The 18682-nt window shown below is 37.9% G+C and overlaps 1 protein-coding gene across 1 annotated transcript in view; it reads right to left on the bottom strand.

Annotated features, from left to right (window-relative positions):
- Window positions 1-2767: 2767 nt before the first annotated feature.
- Daao2 (D-amino acid oxidase 2) overlaps window positions 2768-18682 on the bottom strand; it is a 547438-nt gene continuing 531523 nt past the window's right edge. Inside the window, exon 11 of the mRNA XM_090380937.1 lies at window positions 2768-2890. Within this exon, the coding sequence (XP_090237063.1) occupies window positions 2768-2890 (123 nt within the window). The remainder of the gene's footprint in view (window positions 2891-18682) is intronic.

Raw genomic sequence — 18682 nt, 5'->3', positions numbered from 1 at the left:
CGTGGCCACGACAATGCTCTCCGCATACACACTATTCGGACTCCCTCCAGTCACTATCTGGCAGAGTAGAGGTAGCAAGATTATACAATAGCTGATCGGGAAGCCTCCTAGAGAGTTACCAATAGGTTCGGTCCAGTGTACTAACTAGCCGCCTGCCTACGAACACCGTTTTGAAGCAGTACCCTCGAAATGTAAGGAATATTGGATCTTGCCACGATGTTCATCATAATCTCAAAGGTCATCAATCATACTACATGATGGAAGAGATAGGGAAGTGTTGACCGGAACTTAGCTCTAGGGACTAAACATGGGTTCCACGACTTCAAGCCTCCAATAAACAAAGTGGTGGTATTTCACCGGTTGATGAGAGTCATCTACCACCTAGTACTGCCTGGTAACATAGAGGGGCGGCATTCCTCCATGTGTTGTGGGTGCCACACCTCGGCCGCTGCCCTTGGTTCACACCTAGGTGGTCACCCACCATGTACTTGTGCATGGAGGTTATACCCAGGATTACTAACAGTTCCACCATCGTGAAGGTGCAAGCAGGGGGTTTGGCTGTCACAGACCGTCCAGACTTTGGCGAAATTGGGTCCACTTGACTTGAGTGTGTCATCCGAATATCAGTTCCATCAGCGTTTTAGACTCCCAGGTAGCAAGTACTGCTTGTCTGGCATATCTGAGAGAATGTCTGTGACAACCTCAAGGACTAAATTTAACCCTAACTCGTGACCTTTTTTCAGCATTGACCTGTACTTGCTTAGTAAATCTGCAGATCTCCTACACTTAATGTCATTAGTGACAACGTTTAAAATGATATCCCCTTATGTGCCCTTAAAAGATGATATCTGCTCTACAATGACATCAACGTTTGCCCCTGGCAGACATACCCTGGTTCTATTTCACCTATCCTTTTTTCACAATGTAATTTTTGTCTCCCTGACAAAAGAGTCATTGACAGTAACTAGCTCTTGTGGGACCAGCTCATTCTGTCCTGAAGTTTGCTGTTGTTTTGCTTGGTGATGCCCAACTCAATGCCAGAGCATAAGAGTATGCTCTGGCATTGAGTTGGGCAGCTGAGAACTTGATGGGCCCCCATTTTAATTCATTCAAAGGCATCCACCCGACTCTACAATCTCTCATAGATTCCCATCAGGACACTGAGTTGGCACCTAATTTCTTCACATTCTCTGCACCTAGCACACACAAAGACATCCTCCATGGCTAGATCAAGTCCTGTTCGAGAGATTCACAAACATGTTGTATTTTGCACATTTTTTTTAGACTGTGATGCATTGGAAAATCGTCTCTGCACTCACAGTTCTCCTGGGAACCGCAGCACTTTTGTTACTTTGCTCTAGTCGGGGGCATGATTTCCGTTTAAATACAATTTAATTAACAATAAAAATTAAAAGGATTTATAATTTAATTGATTAATAGCCAATACTATACTAAGCTAACAGATTCCTACTACGGTGCTACGTATTACGCTATCTAGTTTTACATTATGCCTTACGCTATCAAGTATGAGATAAATGTAATGCTATTCCGTATCGATACTGCACAATGGCGGCAATTTTCGAACAGTACAAGTTTTACCGATACTAAGTAATAACCGACAAAATCTTCTCTACCTCAGTTCAAAAAAAAGTATGAGAACTAGTAATATAAAGAGACTTCTAGAAAATAATTTAATATGTCAATTTAGTCAATCAAATGGTAAAAATTTAAGAAAAACTTCTCTATTAGCTCGAGCCGTAAAAACTTCGCCGCGCTGAGCTAATTTTGTTCCCACATTACTTATACTAATATACTAATGTAATTACTTTAATAATCCCTAATTCTGTTCAGGAAATGACCTATGTAATTATTACCTGTGCATTTGTAGTGATGTAATTGCCCTTCCCTCTTCTCCCATTGGCTCGAATAAATATCACTAGGGCGAAAACATTTTAAATGTATAGACAGATAATACTCTAATATTATTAAAATTTAATAAAAAAAATTAACTTAAAGAATGAAGCAAATATTTACCTTTACTAGAAATTCTTACTTAGAAGAGATATTGCTGTCTTCCTTGAGGTGGCCACCTCAAGGAAGACAGCTACCTAAAAATGAGACATCTTGACGAGGGTAACACATGGTCTAACAGATTAATGCCATTCTTCTAATGGAAGAAAAAGTCCCTAAAAATGCTATATAATACATATAGCATTAACCCCCATCTTTGAAGTAGGAAGTCTAGTCTAATCAGGAAATCACTAACAATGACCTCCATTTTACACCCAATTTTAAATTTTACAAACAGACTTCATATTACATTAAGGGTAAATTCTTTTAAACACCAGACTACACAAGATGTGCTTGCCTCCATTTCCAAACCCCTTCAGGATTTCATATTTAGGTTTTAAAATTGACTCATATCACCTGCTTTCAACTTTTTCGCTTCTTTGCCTTGATAGGAGTGGCTTGCTTAGCACTGTGATATGTGGTAAAAAGTTTGTTAATGAAACTTTGTTTTTATGAATGAATAAAATGTGGAATAGAAACTCTGGGGGGAGGAGTGATTCTCCAATGGAATCTGAACTCAGATCTCTTAAAATCAGTGAAAAGTTTCAGATGGAGAATAAACACTGTATACAAATATAGCATGGAATATTTATTAATGCTGATATATAAACCTAATGAACACAGTATTTGATCATCGTAGCAGAAAACTGACTTTTTAAAATAAATTCCATTAAAATTAACACTCTTTTATATTATTTCAGAGTTTAGCTTTTTGACTTTTCATATCATCAACAGCCTCTTGCAAAAATGCACTTGCTTGTTTGGCACATCCCCAAAACAAAGTGACTCCTGAACCACCATGGCCATAGTTATGGACAACCTATAAATAAACATTTATTAATACTATAAACCTATAAATAAATATCAACTTATAAATAAACATTTAAATAAACAAATAACCTATAAATAAATATTTATAGGTTGTTTAATACCATAAATACTTATTTCCATAAATTTTGCAAAAGAACACACAAACACATGGTCGATTACAACATAAATGAGCAGGAAACTGATCAGATCAGATCTACTGTTAAATCCATTGAAGCATGACATAAACATCATGCTACATTAAATGTCAGATAGAGATGTGGTTCAGAATTAATTACAATAAATTTAGAAATATATTACGGTGGAAATCACAACTGATATATTTATTTAAGACAAAATAACTAATTTTAAGAATCTTTACACTGTGGATTCCTTGCACTGATATTTACAGTGCAAGGAATCCACAGGCTTTTGTTTTAGTGGCAAAAAATAAAAAAAACCCAATAAATAGACAAGAAAATGCAAATTATATGATTTCCATTTCACACAGGTAAGTATACAGTTGACCTTTTAATTTATTCAAACTTTCAGCCTCAACTACCTGTGGGAAACTTTCTAACTATCAATGACTCACTGGCTAAAAGAAAACTTCCTACAATCTCATCCTAAACCTGTAATTTGTATTTATGGTCTCATATTCTAGAATTTTTTATAACAGTGAGAATTCCAGCATCATTCATTTTACTGACATTTTACTTATAAAGCTCAGTCAAGTCACCTGTGAGGTGTCTGGTTGCCAAGCTCTATAGCCCACATAATTGGAGTCTTTCCTTATACAGTTTCCTCGCACCATTCTAGTTTCTTGCCTTTGGACCCTTTCAAGGAGCTCGACGTGTTTTTTTTCAGATGAGGTCTCTGCACTTGAACATAGTATTCCAAATGTGGTCATACAATTGCCTTATACAATGGGATTATGACCTGCTTATCTCTACATGATAGCGATAAATCATTGATAGGACACCATGGGCTTTACTGGCTGCCTGTTTAAACTGTTCAGAAAACTTAATAATCTGCCTGTAATTGTAATTCCCAGATCCTTTTCTTCCTCCGCTGTTTTAAATTCAACTCTACCAAATATATAATTTATTTGTGGGTTGCCATTTCCTTAAGTGTAAAACCTTGCATTTAGCCGCATTAAAACATAGCTGCAGCTTCTATGACCATCTTTAGTCTGTTCAAGTCATCCTGAAGGAGCACTGTTTGGCACTGATCATTAACAACTCTGCCAGTGATGTCACCTGCAAATTTTGACATCATGCCTTCTATCGTGTGTGTGTGAGAATGTAGAAACACTGCATTCCTGTAACATGTCTTTGCACAAAGTCTTATTTTATTGCAACAGTCTCGTTCTTTAATAGCCCCACCTTGTGTATATATGTGTATATATAAGGAACATTAGCATGCTTGTGACATGCCTTTGCACAAAATATTATTCTCACCTCCCACATGAAAAGAATAAATAATTGTACACAGTTATTTTAATATATTTCATAATAATAAATGCATATATAAAAAATACACTTTGAAATCAAAAGAACAACTATGTTCTAACACTTTACAACAAAAAAATATACGGTACATACAGGCAATCTCCGTATAACACACGGTACTTCTACAACGTGGTTTTACTCTAACACTATTTGATAAATTGTGATGCAATCCTCCCACAACACATTATTTATATAACACGGTAAGAGAATTGCAGAAAACCTTGCATAAACAGTATTTCTGAGCATTTGTGTGGGGAAAACCTGCTATTACGTTGGATGTAATTTTTGCATAACAACTAGTGACTCCCTAAAAAATTATTGGGAAATACCCATATTTTATTTTGTTGGGAAATCCCAACAAAATCGTCAAGCCATTCAAAAGATTTAAGTCATCCAAATGTTGAAGTAATGTTCCTACCACCTGATACAACTTCTTTAATTCGGTCATTAGATCAAGGCATTATGTCTACCTTTAAAATTCATTACATCAGAAAATCATTACAATGGATTTTGTAAAAATTGATTTCGAATCTATTGAAGTTATGGAGGCATGGAACCATTTTTCAGTTGTTGACTGTATCAGCTTTATCGCTCAAAGAAGTACAACCATCAATATTAAATGTGTGTAGGAAAAATGTATGGCCAGAGTCGGTTCATTTAGGAAATATCGCAAATGCAAACCGGCAGAAAGCAGAATCAGTGCAATAGTAGAACTTGCTAAGTCGGTAGGAGGGGAAGGTTTTGATTACATGACTATTGAAGCCTGGGTAGCATATTCGATCGAATTTCTGGCTTCCCCACTGGGTGGAAAAGAATTGAGTTCAAATCTCGTTGATGATGGAAGGAATTTTTATGGGTCTTTTCACAACGTTACTGAGTTAGTCGGTCTCGGGTAAGGGTAGCATGATTTTCTTTCAGCAAAACAAAAAATCGACCACAGAGCACAAGCAGTTTATAGACAATATACACAGAGCAACATGGCCTCAGTTGTCGGTGCGCCTAAAAAAAAATATGGTTACTGAAGACGTTCAAGAATTACTGGTGGAAAAAGAGGCTGACAATGCGAATATGATGGAAATGGCATCAGAGGTAAACCAAATCAATTCAGAGGATGATAGAGCAGATGAAAGTTCTGAACTTCCAAATTTTACACTAAAAAGCATACGATAAGGCATAAAGTTAGCCAAGCAATTAGAATCTTATTTTTTAAATGCAGATTCTTTGAATGAAATGAATCTAAAGTTCAAATGGAGCTTCAAAAATGAAGAATCTGGAATGATGTATTTTTGTTAGCTTTTGGAACGTAACCTCCCTTTTTTGTATTGGTTCTTGGTCCTGTATAACACAGTTTTACTACACAAGATTTTACAAAAACCTAATTACCGTGTTATACGAGGGTGACTTGTATTTATATTGTTTCTTATAATTTACTGCTAAAAACATATTTTAGGTAATAATATAATGTAAGTGTTAGTCGTTTTATAGAAAAGTACATACAAAAATGAATCTCATTTTTAATTTTTAAACTATTAAACTTTAGGTGGCATATCCTTAATCAGGCACCTTTGTGCAGTGCACAACCTGCAGACAGTGGCCCTTTGTGTGTGTATATATACACAACGTTATAAAGAACATTAGCACTGGACACTGAATGATTGGAGATGGGTCTCCTGGTCCCATTTCCAGTTATTTAGCCCGGATGAGAGGGTGTGTATCTTGCAGAAACCGCACGAAGCTATGCACCTGTCATGTCAACAGGGAACCGTTCGGCAATGGTCTGGAGCATGTTCAACTGGCACACGTTGGGACCTCTGGTACTTCTAGTCTCATCTCTGAATGGTCCACGTTACGTGTCCATCCTTGCAGTGGTGGTGCTGATGATGAAAATTGCGCCAAAAAAATAACTTTGGAACAGAAGGCAGATGTGATAAAATATTATGAAGAAATTAAACAATCACGATGATACAGCATGCTGTTAATTGAGGAGACAATACTCTGTGAAATATTAGAGATAATGCTGAGAAAATAAAAAGCATTAAAGACAAAAATCATTGTTTTACTGGATTGACAATGGAAAAAAATGCTCAAAACATGGCTGCAAGGATCAACAGCGATCTAAGACAAGCAATTGTCTGTGATAAGTCATGACGTATTTTTGATTATTTGAAAGGGAGAAACAGTGATACAAAGAAATTTTACTGCAAGTTATGACTGGTTTTCCAATAATTGTTTTAAAAAGCTCATCATTGTTTTAAAAATTTAAAAATGAATGGGGAAGCTGCATTAGCTGACTTTGAAGCCGCAGAAAAATTTCCCAAAGAACTATGAGATATCATACCACTAAGCAAGCATTTAATGTGAATGAAACTGGGTTGTATTAGAAAAAAATGCCTGACAGAATGTCTCCATTGAAAAAAAGACAGCATTGTCTATTTTTTTAATGGAGACATACTCTGTGCTGCCACTTTATTAGCTACATCCCTGCTGTGCACACAAATGGTTTGTTCCACAATGTTGCAAGTCACATGACCACAGTTGTGGATATAAATGCAACAGAACAACCTTTCTAGTATCAGCTAAGCGTACAAACCGTTGCAAGAATGGGAAAGGAGTGATCTAACGGACTTCGAACGTGGCATGGTAATAGGTGCAAGATGTGATGGACAAAGCATCTCTGAAACGGCAGTTCTCCTGAACTTTTCACGCATCACAGTTTAAAGGGTGTACCGAGAATGGTGCAACAAACAGAAAACATCCTCTCAACGGCACACCTGTGGAAGAAAATCGCTTGTTGATGAGAGAGATCAGAGGAGTATGAGTTTGCTTTCAAAATTCCTACAATTTTGCAAGCAAACAGACGGGCCACAATGCCGCACTTCATGTCAGAATACAACCTTGGTATGCAGAACAAAATATCGCAACGAACCACACGAATGAAGAAAACCACTAGTCGCACTTTGTCGCGAATGGGCTACAATAGCCGACAGCCACATCGCGTGACTTTGTTATTAACGAACAACAAGAGAGAGAGAGAACGCCTCCTGTGGGCACAGCAACAGCAGCACTGGACTATCGAGGATTGGAAAACAGTTGCTTGGTCTGATAAGTCGAAGTTTCTGGTGTATCATGTTGAAAACAACATGAATTCATGGACCCGTCATGTCTGACGACTACTGTGCAATGTTTTTTTGGCACATGTAATAGATTCATGTCTGAATGCCACATTGTTGCTGACCAAGTGCATCCATTCATGTTGACAGTTTATCCTCAGTCAGATGGAAGTAATTCCAGCAGGATAATGCGCCAGTGCACAAAGCGCGAATCACTATGGAATGGTTCCAGGAACATGACAATGACTTTTCTTTGCTGCAGTGGCTCGCTCAGTCCACGGATCTCATTCCTGTTGAACATCTTCGGGAAAAGCTGGAAAGGGCTGTTCGCTGCAGGCCTACACCTCCGTCGAATCTGAAGGAACTGCGTGACACATTCATATCTGCATGGTACACCATTCCTGCAAACGTTTTCAGCATTTTATTCATTCCATGCCTAGACAATTCAGGCTGTTTCGAAGGCTAGAGGAGACGCAACATACTACTAGATATGTGTACCTAATAAAGTGGCAGCACAGTGTATGTTCTGGCAGTAAAGTTTTTTCAAAAAAACTTTAGTTCTGGCAGTACACTCTTGCAGTTTTTCAAAGAAAACTGCAAGATAATGCTCTAAGTCATCACCCAGCTCTTGGAAGATTTTCTGGTAACATCAAGATGTTATCAGATGTGTTTCTTGCCTCCAAATACAACCTATCGATCAATTAAGACCATTAAATCTCATAAATTTGGTAAGTTTCTCACCGAGGAGAGAATACTATTTAAGGTCAACAGTAAATGGACTTCTCAAGGATTCAATCTGCAATGACAGCAGCAGAACAGTGGGGGAGTTTTAGAAAGCATTTAACATCAAAGGTACTATTATTAACACCATCATTTTGTGGAAACAGGTCTCTAGGCAGTGTAGGGAAGAAAATTTGCTCCCTATTCTACCGCATCTTAAGAGGCTTTAATATCGAAGGCAACATAACAACTGCTAATAAGGAATCTGTGAAGATGACACAGAAAGTAAGTCGGGCAAAGATGATGAAGAGGACACTGAAAATTAGCTTGGGTCTTACACCCAAGAAATAATATATGAAGACCGAATTTTCTAGAATTACAGAAAGTGTCTACAATTCTGCCCAGACACGAAAGTATGGAGAGCCAGTGGTGAGCTGTCAATATTTTAACAATAGGCTCGCAGTTTTTCCTACCTTCTACTGAGTACATTTGATTGGTCACGGAAGTAACATCATGAGCAACTTCCACCAGAGGTGCTTCCCATGCTTGCACTACTAGTAGTGTGATTAGAGCATGCGACGCATTTTTCATGACCAGTATGATATCTCGAGTTAGGAGCAGATTCAGGGGGTGGACAGATGGGTATATTACCCCCTTAACCATGTGTATGTGTTACGCTATTATATTGTGTCATGTGTATGTGTTACGCTATTATATTGTGTCATGTGTATGTGTTACGCTATTATATTGTGTCATGTGTATGTGTATAATGTTCCTAGATCTATATAAAAAAAAAAAAAATTAAAAACCTGGTATTCATGCCTCCCCTTACGATGATACCTGGATAGTGTCTGGAGTTCTAACTTTTTAGAATTTTTGAATAGTATGACACCACAATCATACTTTCTGAAGTTACTACTGCAGTAAGTATGATACAAGTGTTTATCATACGACAATACAAGTATTTGTTATATGACTGCAACAATACAAATATTTGTCAACAATTTCTTTTTTTCATCTCGCATTTTTGTTACATTCCATTGTTAGGTGCCCCTAACATCTGCGTATGTCGCTTCAACTACAAGATCGGTACTTCAATCGATGCTGTTTTCCAGAGTTGCAATTGCAAGTATACATCACTTACTTTAGCTATCATAAATCCATTGTATCTTGTCTTCCAGACATTATGAAATTTGTGAATGATCAATAAAATATTTACAATAAAGAAGCTTTTATTTTGTAATCAATCAAAATCCTAAAAGAAATGAAAAGGACGATTTCACATAAACCATCTACCGTGTGTGCTCGGCACATCCGTAACTTTTTTTATTCGTATTTTTTTTTAACAGCTAGGGAAATATATTGAAAACGTTTTTTTCATGATAAAATTTTAATATTGAAAATAAAAAATAACATGAAATATTTTCCATATCACAAATAACATAAAAACTATCACAAAACAATCCACGATATAAAAACAAACTATTCTAGAAAAGGTTTGGTTTGGTTTGATTTTAAATGGCGCATTGGCAGGTAAGGCCATAATGCGCCAAGTCAAATTTAAAATCCTACTAAACATTTTGGTAGCCTAAGCTACCACTAGAAAAGGTACACAAAAATCACAGATTACACGAAATAAAATTATTTCGTGTAATCTGTGATTTATTTATTTATTATTATTTTTTTTTATGTATACAGGGTGTTTCAGTTAAACGTTTCAGAACTTCTAAGAGGGGTAGGGTACATCCTGACAATTCGAAATCATATAGCAATGTGGGGTCGGAAATGCTTTCCTGAAGCGGTGTTGTAGTGGGCCAGCCGCACAGCGTTTGTACGCGGAACGATATCCGACGAGGCGTATTCCCAGTCATAATTTCTTTGCAAGACTGCACCAGAGGTTAGCTGAGAGAAGTTCATTTGAAAGAGCTGACAGGGACAGGGTAAGAACAGCACGGACTCCAGCCGTCGAACAGAATGTGCTGCAGCATGTACAGGGGAATCCAAGAACGAGTACACGAAGTCTAGCAAACGCAGTCGGGGTTTCCCATTGCAGCGTCTGCAGGATTCTCCAAGAACAAGACATGCATCCGTTTCACGTGCAGCGTGTCCAGACACAGCAACCGGAGGATTATGCACCTCGTATTGCTTTCGCACAGTGGTACCTTGGAAAATGTGCTACAAATCCCCTTTTTCCTGCTGAAGTGTTGTTTTCCGATGAGGCATCCTTCACAAGGGAAGGAATTTTCAACACGCATAACGACCATATCTGGGCGGTCGAGAACTCGCATGCAATACGACGTCGTGCAGCACAGATTCGATTTTCGGTCAATGTATGGGCCGGTATTATGGGAGATCAGATTCGTGCAGCACAGATTCGATTTTCGGTCAATGTATGGGCCGGTATTATGGGAGATCACCTCATCGAACCTTACCTGTTACCGCGTCGTCTAACCGGACCTATCTACTTGATCTTTCTGCAGCAAGTATTGCCACAACTTTTGAGAGATGAACAGATTTCTGCATCGACGCAACAGACAATGTGGTTCCAACACGATGGAGCCCCTGCCCATTATAGCGGAGATGTTCGTCACTACCTGGATGTCACATTTGGTCAACAGTGGATCGGACGTGGTGGTCCCGTGCGTTGGCCTGCTCGGTCACCGACCTATCATGTCTTGATTTTTATTTCTGGGGTCATATGAAATCGCTAGTTTATGACACCCCTGTTGACAATGCTGAGGAGCTGGTTGCAAGAATCGCAGTAGCTGCCGAAGAAATTCGAAATTCGCCTGGAGTATTCCAGAATGTTCGGATGTCCATGCGTCGGAGATGTGAGGCGTGCATTGTAGCCCGTGGAAGAAACTTCGAACACTTACTTTAATCCATGTACCTTTTGCTTCTTTTCATGTATTATTAAAACTATTTCTCACTTACGGTCTCTTTTCTTTATGGTGCTTCTGTGTACAACACCGCTTCAGGAAAGCATTTCCGACCCCACATTGCTATATGATTTCGAGTTGTCAGGATGTACCCTACCCCTCTTAGAAGTTCTGAAACGTTTAACTGAAACACCCTGTATAAACCCCAAACACGAGACGTATTAGAACCTATAGTACTTAGTACCATGCGTGGTTTGGAGGTTGAGAAGACGAAAGAAGATATTTGTTGACATTGGACTTCTGTAGACTGTAATTTTCAGGATATATGTATGAAGGAAGGTTGTTCCAGAAAATGGTAGTTGAATGAATAAACGAAGAAGATGAAAAGTTGGTTCTGTGAGTTTGAAGTTGGAACGAAAATGGATGTTGACTGGTGGTGGCACGTGTTCGGACTCTTTTTAAAGAGAGAGCGGGAATTATAGAAGCCAATTCAGAAGAACAGTGCCCATAGAAATATCTGTAGAAGAGACATGCAGCAGAAACAGTACGTCTATGATACAGCGAGTGGAGAGACTCTGTTAAAGATGAATCATTAATTAACCTAACTGCCCTCTTCTGAATGGAATCAAGAAGCCTGAGAGAGGTTTTGGGGGTACCACCCCAGATGTGGGAACAATATTCCATGGCAGGGCGGATTTGCGATTTGTACAGAGTAAGCAGCTGTATGGAAAAAAAGTAACGCCTAGAGCGAAAGAGAAAACCTAGTTTTTTAGATGCGGAGGAAACAATATTTGTAATGTGCTTGAGCCAAGAGAGATTAGAAGTCAGGGTAATCCCCAAAAGAGATATATCATTTTTCCTAGAAATCGGAATGTCACTAAAGATAAGCATAGGAGCAGAAGAATCCTTTTTGAAAGATATAAGATAAGACTGAGTTTTAGAAGGGTTGAAATCAACTAAGTTGTCTTTGCCCAACTGGAGAATTACCTGAAGATCGGCATTTAAGGAATTGGTAGCAGATTTTCGAGAAATTGAAGCTGATTGAGCAGGACAAGGATTCTCAAAATGGAAAGTGGAATGCAATGTGCTATCATCGGCAAAACTATGGATAGGATTTCCAGTAAATGGAAGAAGGTTATTAATATACAAGAGGAAAAGAGTGGGGGAAAGAACTGAACCTTGGGGGACACCGGCATTAGTGGAGAAGTTAGAAGACAGAGAGCCATCTACCATCACCCTCAGTGAGCGATCAGAGAGAAAACTGGATAACCAATTACTAAAAACATTCGGCAAACCATAAGATGGAAGCTTGTTTAGAAGACCTTTATGCGAAACACGATCAAAAGCCTTTGAGATGTCAAGAGCAACTACTTGTGTTTCACCGAATCTTTCCATTGCATTAGTCCACAAATGGGCAACATAAAACAGAATATCACCAGTGGATCGACACTGACGGAATCCATACTGGCGATCGTTGATCAGACGGAAAGTTTCTAGGTAGTTTAAGAGTTGGCGGTTAATTGATTTCTCCATTACTTTAGAAAAAGTAGAAGTAATTGCAATGGGACGATAACTGGATGGGAGGGATTTGCCACCCTTTTTAGGAACTGGCTGGATATGAGCAAATTTCCAAGCAGAAGGAAAAACACCTTTTGAATAAGAAAGCGAAAAAAGGCGGCATAGAACAGGAGTAAGTTCAGAACCACAGGTTTTGAGAACAAGTGGAGATATACCCTCAGGACCTGGGGCTTTCTTAGCATCAAGATTCATCAAAATCCTTCTGATATACGTTTGACAGAAGACCACAGGAGGCATTGAATGGAACGTGTTGGGAATGGTGGGAGGTGTTTTACCAAGATCATTAATACATGAGTTGGAAGAAAAATGGGATGCTAGCAGGTCAGCTTTATCCTTGGCTGAAGTGGAAAGAAAACCATCTGGTTTGGACAGAGGTGGGAGCAGAGATTGGCAAAAGTTGCGGCCAATAACTTTGGCAAGAGACCAGAATGCTCGGCTACCATTAGGGCAAGAAGCAAGTTTTCTACTCTTAGCCTGTTCAAACTCTAGTTTGGACTGATTAATAACTGCTTTACAATTGTTGCGAGCTTTGGTGTAGGCAGAAAATGAAACTGGATAATTAGAAACAAGCCAATTACGATAGGCAACATTCTTCTCTTCAACAGCCTTAGCACATTTATTGAAAAAACCAAGGTTTAGATAAAGGACGATTTTAAAGTGGAGTGTGGGATAAAGGATTCCATTCCTGCAAAAATAATTTCATTGACACGATCTGAGCAAACGTTGACATCAGAAGTTTTGAAACAGTAATCTGACCAAGGAAAAGAAGAAAAGAAGTCTCGCAGGTCATCCCATTTTGCGGATTCTTGTAATGCCAAACAACACCAGGTTGGGAATAGCCATGAGATAAAGGTTCCATTGGAGAAGTGACAATCACCAAGTTGTGATCTGAAGTTCCTAAAGGACCTCTCACTTCAACCGTGTACTTAGAAGGGTTGTTTGTGAGAAAAAGATCAAGCCTATTGGCTGTATGATTAGGACTATCCGGTGTTCTTGTAGGTAAATGAACAATCTGTGCAAGGTCATTAGTAATTGCAAAAGCCTCAGCATCTCGACCAGCTGGGTCGGTGTGACTAGAAAACGGAAGGCAGCTGGAGTTGTGAACATTAAAATCACCAAAGAAAATTACCTCACTGTTAGGAAAGTTGGACTGGAGAAAGTCAAGTTGCAAAGAGAGGAAGTCAAAGAGCTCCAAGTGATTAGTGGAATTGGGAGAACGGTAGAGACAACAGATGAATTTGACGCAATGAGGTAGAGAGATTTTAAGCCAGAGAAGATCAAAGAGAAGAGATTCCAAATTGCCAGGTCTTTGACAGGGAATATCAGAACGGACATATGCACAAGTACCACCTTTGAGGCGAAAGGAATCATACAGCGAATAATTTGGGCATCTGAGATGAGCAGTAGTTGAATCAACCGATAACTGAGATTCTGTCAGAAAAAGTACATGGGGTTTGGGAGACTGCAATTGGAAATGGACGTCGTTGAGGTTAGAATTGACACCACGTATATTTGTGAAATGAATTAGGAAGTGCTTATTACACAAATATTCAAGAAAAATTCTTAATTCAAACAAATATTCTTTATTTTATTAATATTTGTTGTCGATCTTCTGTTTTGCTCAATAGCTGAGCGATGATTACAGAGGAATGAATTGACATAACGTTCTGGATCAAATAGAAGCAATGGTTTTCCATTTAGAAATATGGTTATCACATAATCTGCAACATGTTTAATTGTCAACATTACTCATTCATTCACACAATATTATTTATTATGCTGAAAGCTCGCCTAGCTTCAGTGTAGCTCGCCTAGCTATTAATTGCAATGGTTTAAAAGATATTTCCGGCTTTCTTAATTGAACAGGGAATTTCACTCGATTTTAAAGATAAACTGTCTTCGACAAAATCTCTAAAACCATTAATTTTTATTTCATATTTTATCAGAAAACTTAATTTTTTTATTTATTTTTCGCCGTCTTGCCATGGAGACGAAAGTTCTTTCATATTCCACGATTCCAGGTAGCAATGTTTAAAATTTCTTTCAATTCCTCATCTTCAATAGTATCATTATTTTTTTTATTTAATTTAAAATCACTCTGTTGTATTAAGAACTTGTCCTTTAAGGATAAAACAATGCATTTAATAACTTGTCACGGAGTAATGTTTTAAATGTGTTCTTCCTTTCGGTTTTGATTCCTTCAAATTCTTTCCACTTCAACATGCTCTCAAGTTTAGCTTCATAATTTCCTTCAGAATTTTTCAAATTAGCAATAGCATTAATAGTTCGAATAATTAATTTATATGCTTTTACCATAGTGATTTTGTAAATCTTCTGGAAGGTAAGAGAGCTCCTGCAGGATGCCAATCATTAGTGCTAAATGGTTAAGAAATTCCAGATTTAAAAGTTAATTTTATAATCTGGAATATTTGTCTTCTGATTCAAATTGTTTGCATAAAGTGAGATAATTCTTCCAATCCGGAATTGCCATCCGCAAGCTACAAGCTGCTCATTGTGGCCCAAACGCAATACTGATCTTTATAGTTTCCATATCATGTTCTTTATCAATCCTTATCATCCTTAATTTGGGTTTGTTTTTTGGAGATTAGTGATATAATGCATACAGTATTTTTTTTTTTTTTTTTTATTATTGCCTGTACGCCATTATATTTTAGAAAATTTTCTACACAGTGAAAGCCTTTACAAAGTTTCAAAATCTGCTAAAATTTCATCTTCGTAAAGTTTATATAATATCTTAGCTGCCTCAATCCCCTCCCCCCTCTACTTTGCTGCTGTCATAGTTCTTTGAATACTGTTGAAAATGTCGGAATCACATGGATATTCAGCTACTGTGACCATGTAAACATATACAGGAGAAATTTTCTGGAAAGTGTGGCTCACTCACTTCTCTGAAAAATATATGCCTGTTTGTTGGAGTAAAGGGGAACCAAAACACAGGTTGACCAGAAGCTATCATCCATGTTGGGAATATACTTAATCCTCTGACTGCCTACGGAAAGTATGACTAGCGAAACTTCTCAGTATGTGACTGAATAGGTTTTATGGGCACCACTAACATTGTGAAACGCTAATCCCTTTCACGCGTAATTCGCGCTTTCTAATTACCTAAATTGCCTGAAGGCCAGAGGTGAGAACAATACATACAAAGTTGTCTGTCCTAATCTGTTTCATACATGGAAATTTTCTTCGTTCAACAGAAGCTATTTTAAATGTGGTTACCAAGGGGAATTCAAAAATATACCACTGTAAAGCAGTTTGTTAAACAGAAGTTCCACTGTAATAAAATCAAATATGAAGCAATTTTAAAAGACATAACTGCTCAATTATAGAATTTTTTCCAGCATGGTCTGTCCTTGTTAACAGGAGAATGTTTTTACTGGGATGGGATACACTTAAACAGAAAGGGGGCAAGAATATTTGCTGATGCTATCAAGGCAGTGCTAGGTGCATTGGAAAACTGCTGTGGGTGAGATACACAGATTAATAGATTACACTTACAGAGGTGAAAGTGATTCTTGCACTGCTTCTATTGGAATGAGCAGCAGCCTGGAAAGCAAGGTGCTGGGAATTTCAAGAACTGCTAGGAGTCACCATGGAACATGTAAATGCATGGGATGCATTAGGATAAATAACAGTACGAACAGGTGCACTTATGCTTGCATGTGCAGCAAAGCTAGGAGTATAGATGAGGCCAGGTGCATTCAAAGCTGCTAAGTTGACTTTTTTTTATTTATTGATTTGTAATTGTTTTTGTATAACTTTTGATTTAAATTTAGTAGTATAGTACTTTTTTTTGTGATTTTCTGATTAATTCAGTGCATTTTCTTCTTTACTCGGCCTTGTAATTCAATAGAAAACCACAGTTGCATTAGACAGTAGCATTCGAACTTGCCGCCATTGTTTTCGTATCAACATGAGCATTAGCATTAGTAGTGGCATATGATGCAAGAAAGTAAGCTTATGTAGTATCAGCCAAAAAAATAAATAAATAAATAAATAAAAAATAAAGTAATAAAAACAAAAAAACTTCCTGTTTCTTCCATCCATTAACTCTAAATGTTTGTCTAGTTCTGCCTTGAATTTATTTACGCTGTCAACTTCTACAATAACAGATGGAACATGGTTCCAGCAATCAATAACCCGCTGGCTAATGGAAAAGTTTCAGCACATCTATTATACAAATGCCTTTCCTCAATTTAAATTTATGTTCACTCTGGCGATTAATCTGGGCAATAGGAAGAATCTCATCAGCATTGAGCTTGCTTAAACCATTCAAGGCCTTATACACCTCAATTAGATCACCTTTCAGGTGCCTAGTCTCTAGATACTGTAATTTGGTAAAATTTAAGCCTTTCTTCAAAAGAGCAACCCTTTGTTCCATTCAATAATCTTGTTGCCCTTCTCTGTACTCATTCCAGCAGCTCTACATCCTTCCTAAAATGAGGCCTCCAGATCTGTATACAATACTCAAGGTTTGTGTTTTTCTTAATCCCTCCAATATCAACAATTTTATTTTTCTCTTAATCCCTCCTATATTAGTAATGCAGAAATTACAATTCTGCATTCCTAATATCTGTGTGACACCACGTCTCTGATATCCCAACAATATCCGCTTTTGTTGTCTTGATCAGTACTTCAAATTCATCAAATTTATTTACTATACATCTAGCATTGGTGTGCATGCAAGTATACATTGCACCTATTCTTATTCTTAGTGAAATAACACAGCTCATGTATTTATTTCTTTCTTGATGACTCCCACCAGTCCGTGAAACAAATAAACACATTACCAAGCTAGCAGTTTTCCGACCCACCTAATGCTGCCTCGATATCATCAGCAAACACTCTGCACACTTCTATTTGTGTGTATCCCATCCCTGTAAAAGCAGTCTCTCTTGTTAACAAGCACAGACCATGCTAAGAAAAATTTTCCCCATGATTTATTGAGAAGGTTCATATACTCTCTCCCCTCGTGTCTCGACAGACACTTGAATTGCAGACACTTTCAAATTTAACCCTAACTCACGACTTTATTTCAGCATTGACTTATACTTGTTAAGTAAATCTGCAGATCTACTCTTAATGTCATTAGTGCCCACGGGTACAACAATATAACCGTTTGTGCCTTTAAAAGATTATATCTGTTGTACAACATCATCAAATTTTGCCCTTTGTAGACATACTCTGGTCCTGTACCACATATCATTTTTACACTATCCATCACAATTATTCTTTTTACCGTCTCACTGACAATAGAGTCACCGACAATAACTAACCAGTGCATTCTGTCTTGGAGATTCCGCCTTGTTGACTGATGCACAAGAGTGAGTTCTGGCGTTGATTTGGGCAGCTGAGAGCTTGATGGGTCCCCCATTTTAATACCTTCAAGGGCATCTGCCCGACTTTCGAACTCTCATAAGCACACATTAGAATGCTGAGGTGGCACCTAATTTCTTGACGCTCTCTGCACGTAGCACACACAAAGACATCCTCCTTCGCTAGGTCATGTCCTGTTCCAGAATTCCGCAAATATTTCACAAGTTGCACATTTCTTTTGGCTGTGATGCGTTGGAGAATCTTCCACCTTGGTGTTCTCCCCCGAGTGAGAGCACTCCTACTACTTTGTGCCTGTTGCTTTGCTGCTTGAATTTTTTTTTTTTTTTTTTTATGAAAACAAATACTATCTAATCTATCTATCTAATAGGTATTTGGTACCTTGCTTGGGTTGGAGGTTGAGAAGACGAAAGAAGATATTTGTTGATACTAGACTTGAACTTCTGTAGACTGTAATTTTCAAGAAATACATAGAGAGGAAGGTTGTTCCAAAAAACGGCAGTTTTCTGGTACAACCTTCCTCCATATGAACAACCTTCCTTGTTTATTCCAGAATGAATAAATGAGTAAGATGAAAAGTTGGTTCTGTGAGTTTGAAGTTGGACAGTAAATGGATTTTGGCTGGTGGCGGCATGTGTTCGGACTGTTTTCA

Source organism: Mastigoproctus giganteus, chromosome 9, assembly GCF_048544385.1.
Source record: "Mastigoproctus giganteus isolate SK-2022 chromosome 9, ASM4854438v1, whole genome shotgun sequence".
Lineage (NCBI taxonomy): Eukaryota > Metazoa > Arthropoda > Arachnida > Uropygi > Thelyphonidae > Mastigoproctus > Mastigoproctus giganteus.
This window is presented reverse-complemented; position numbering and strand designations above follow the sequence as displayed.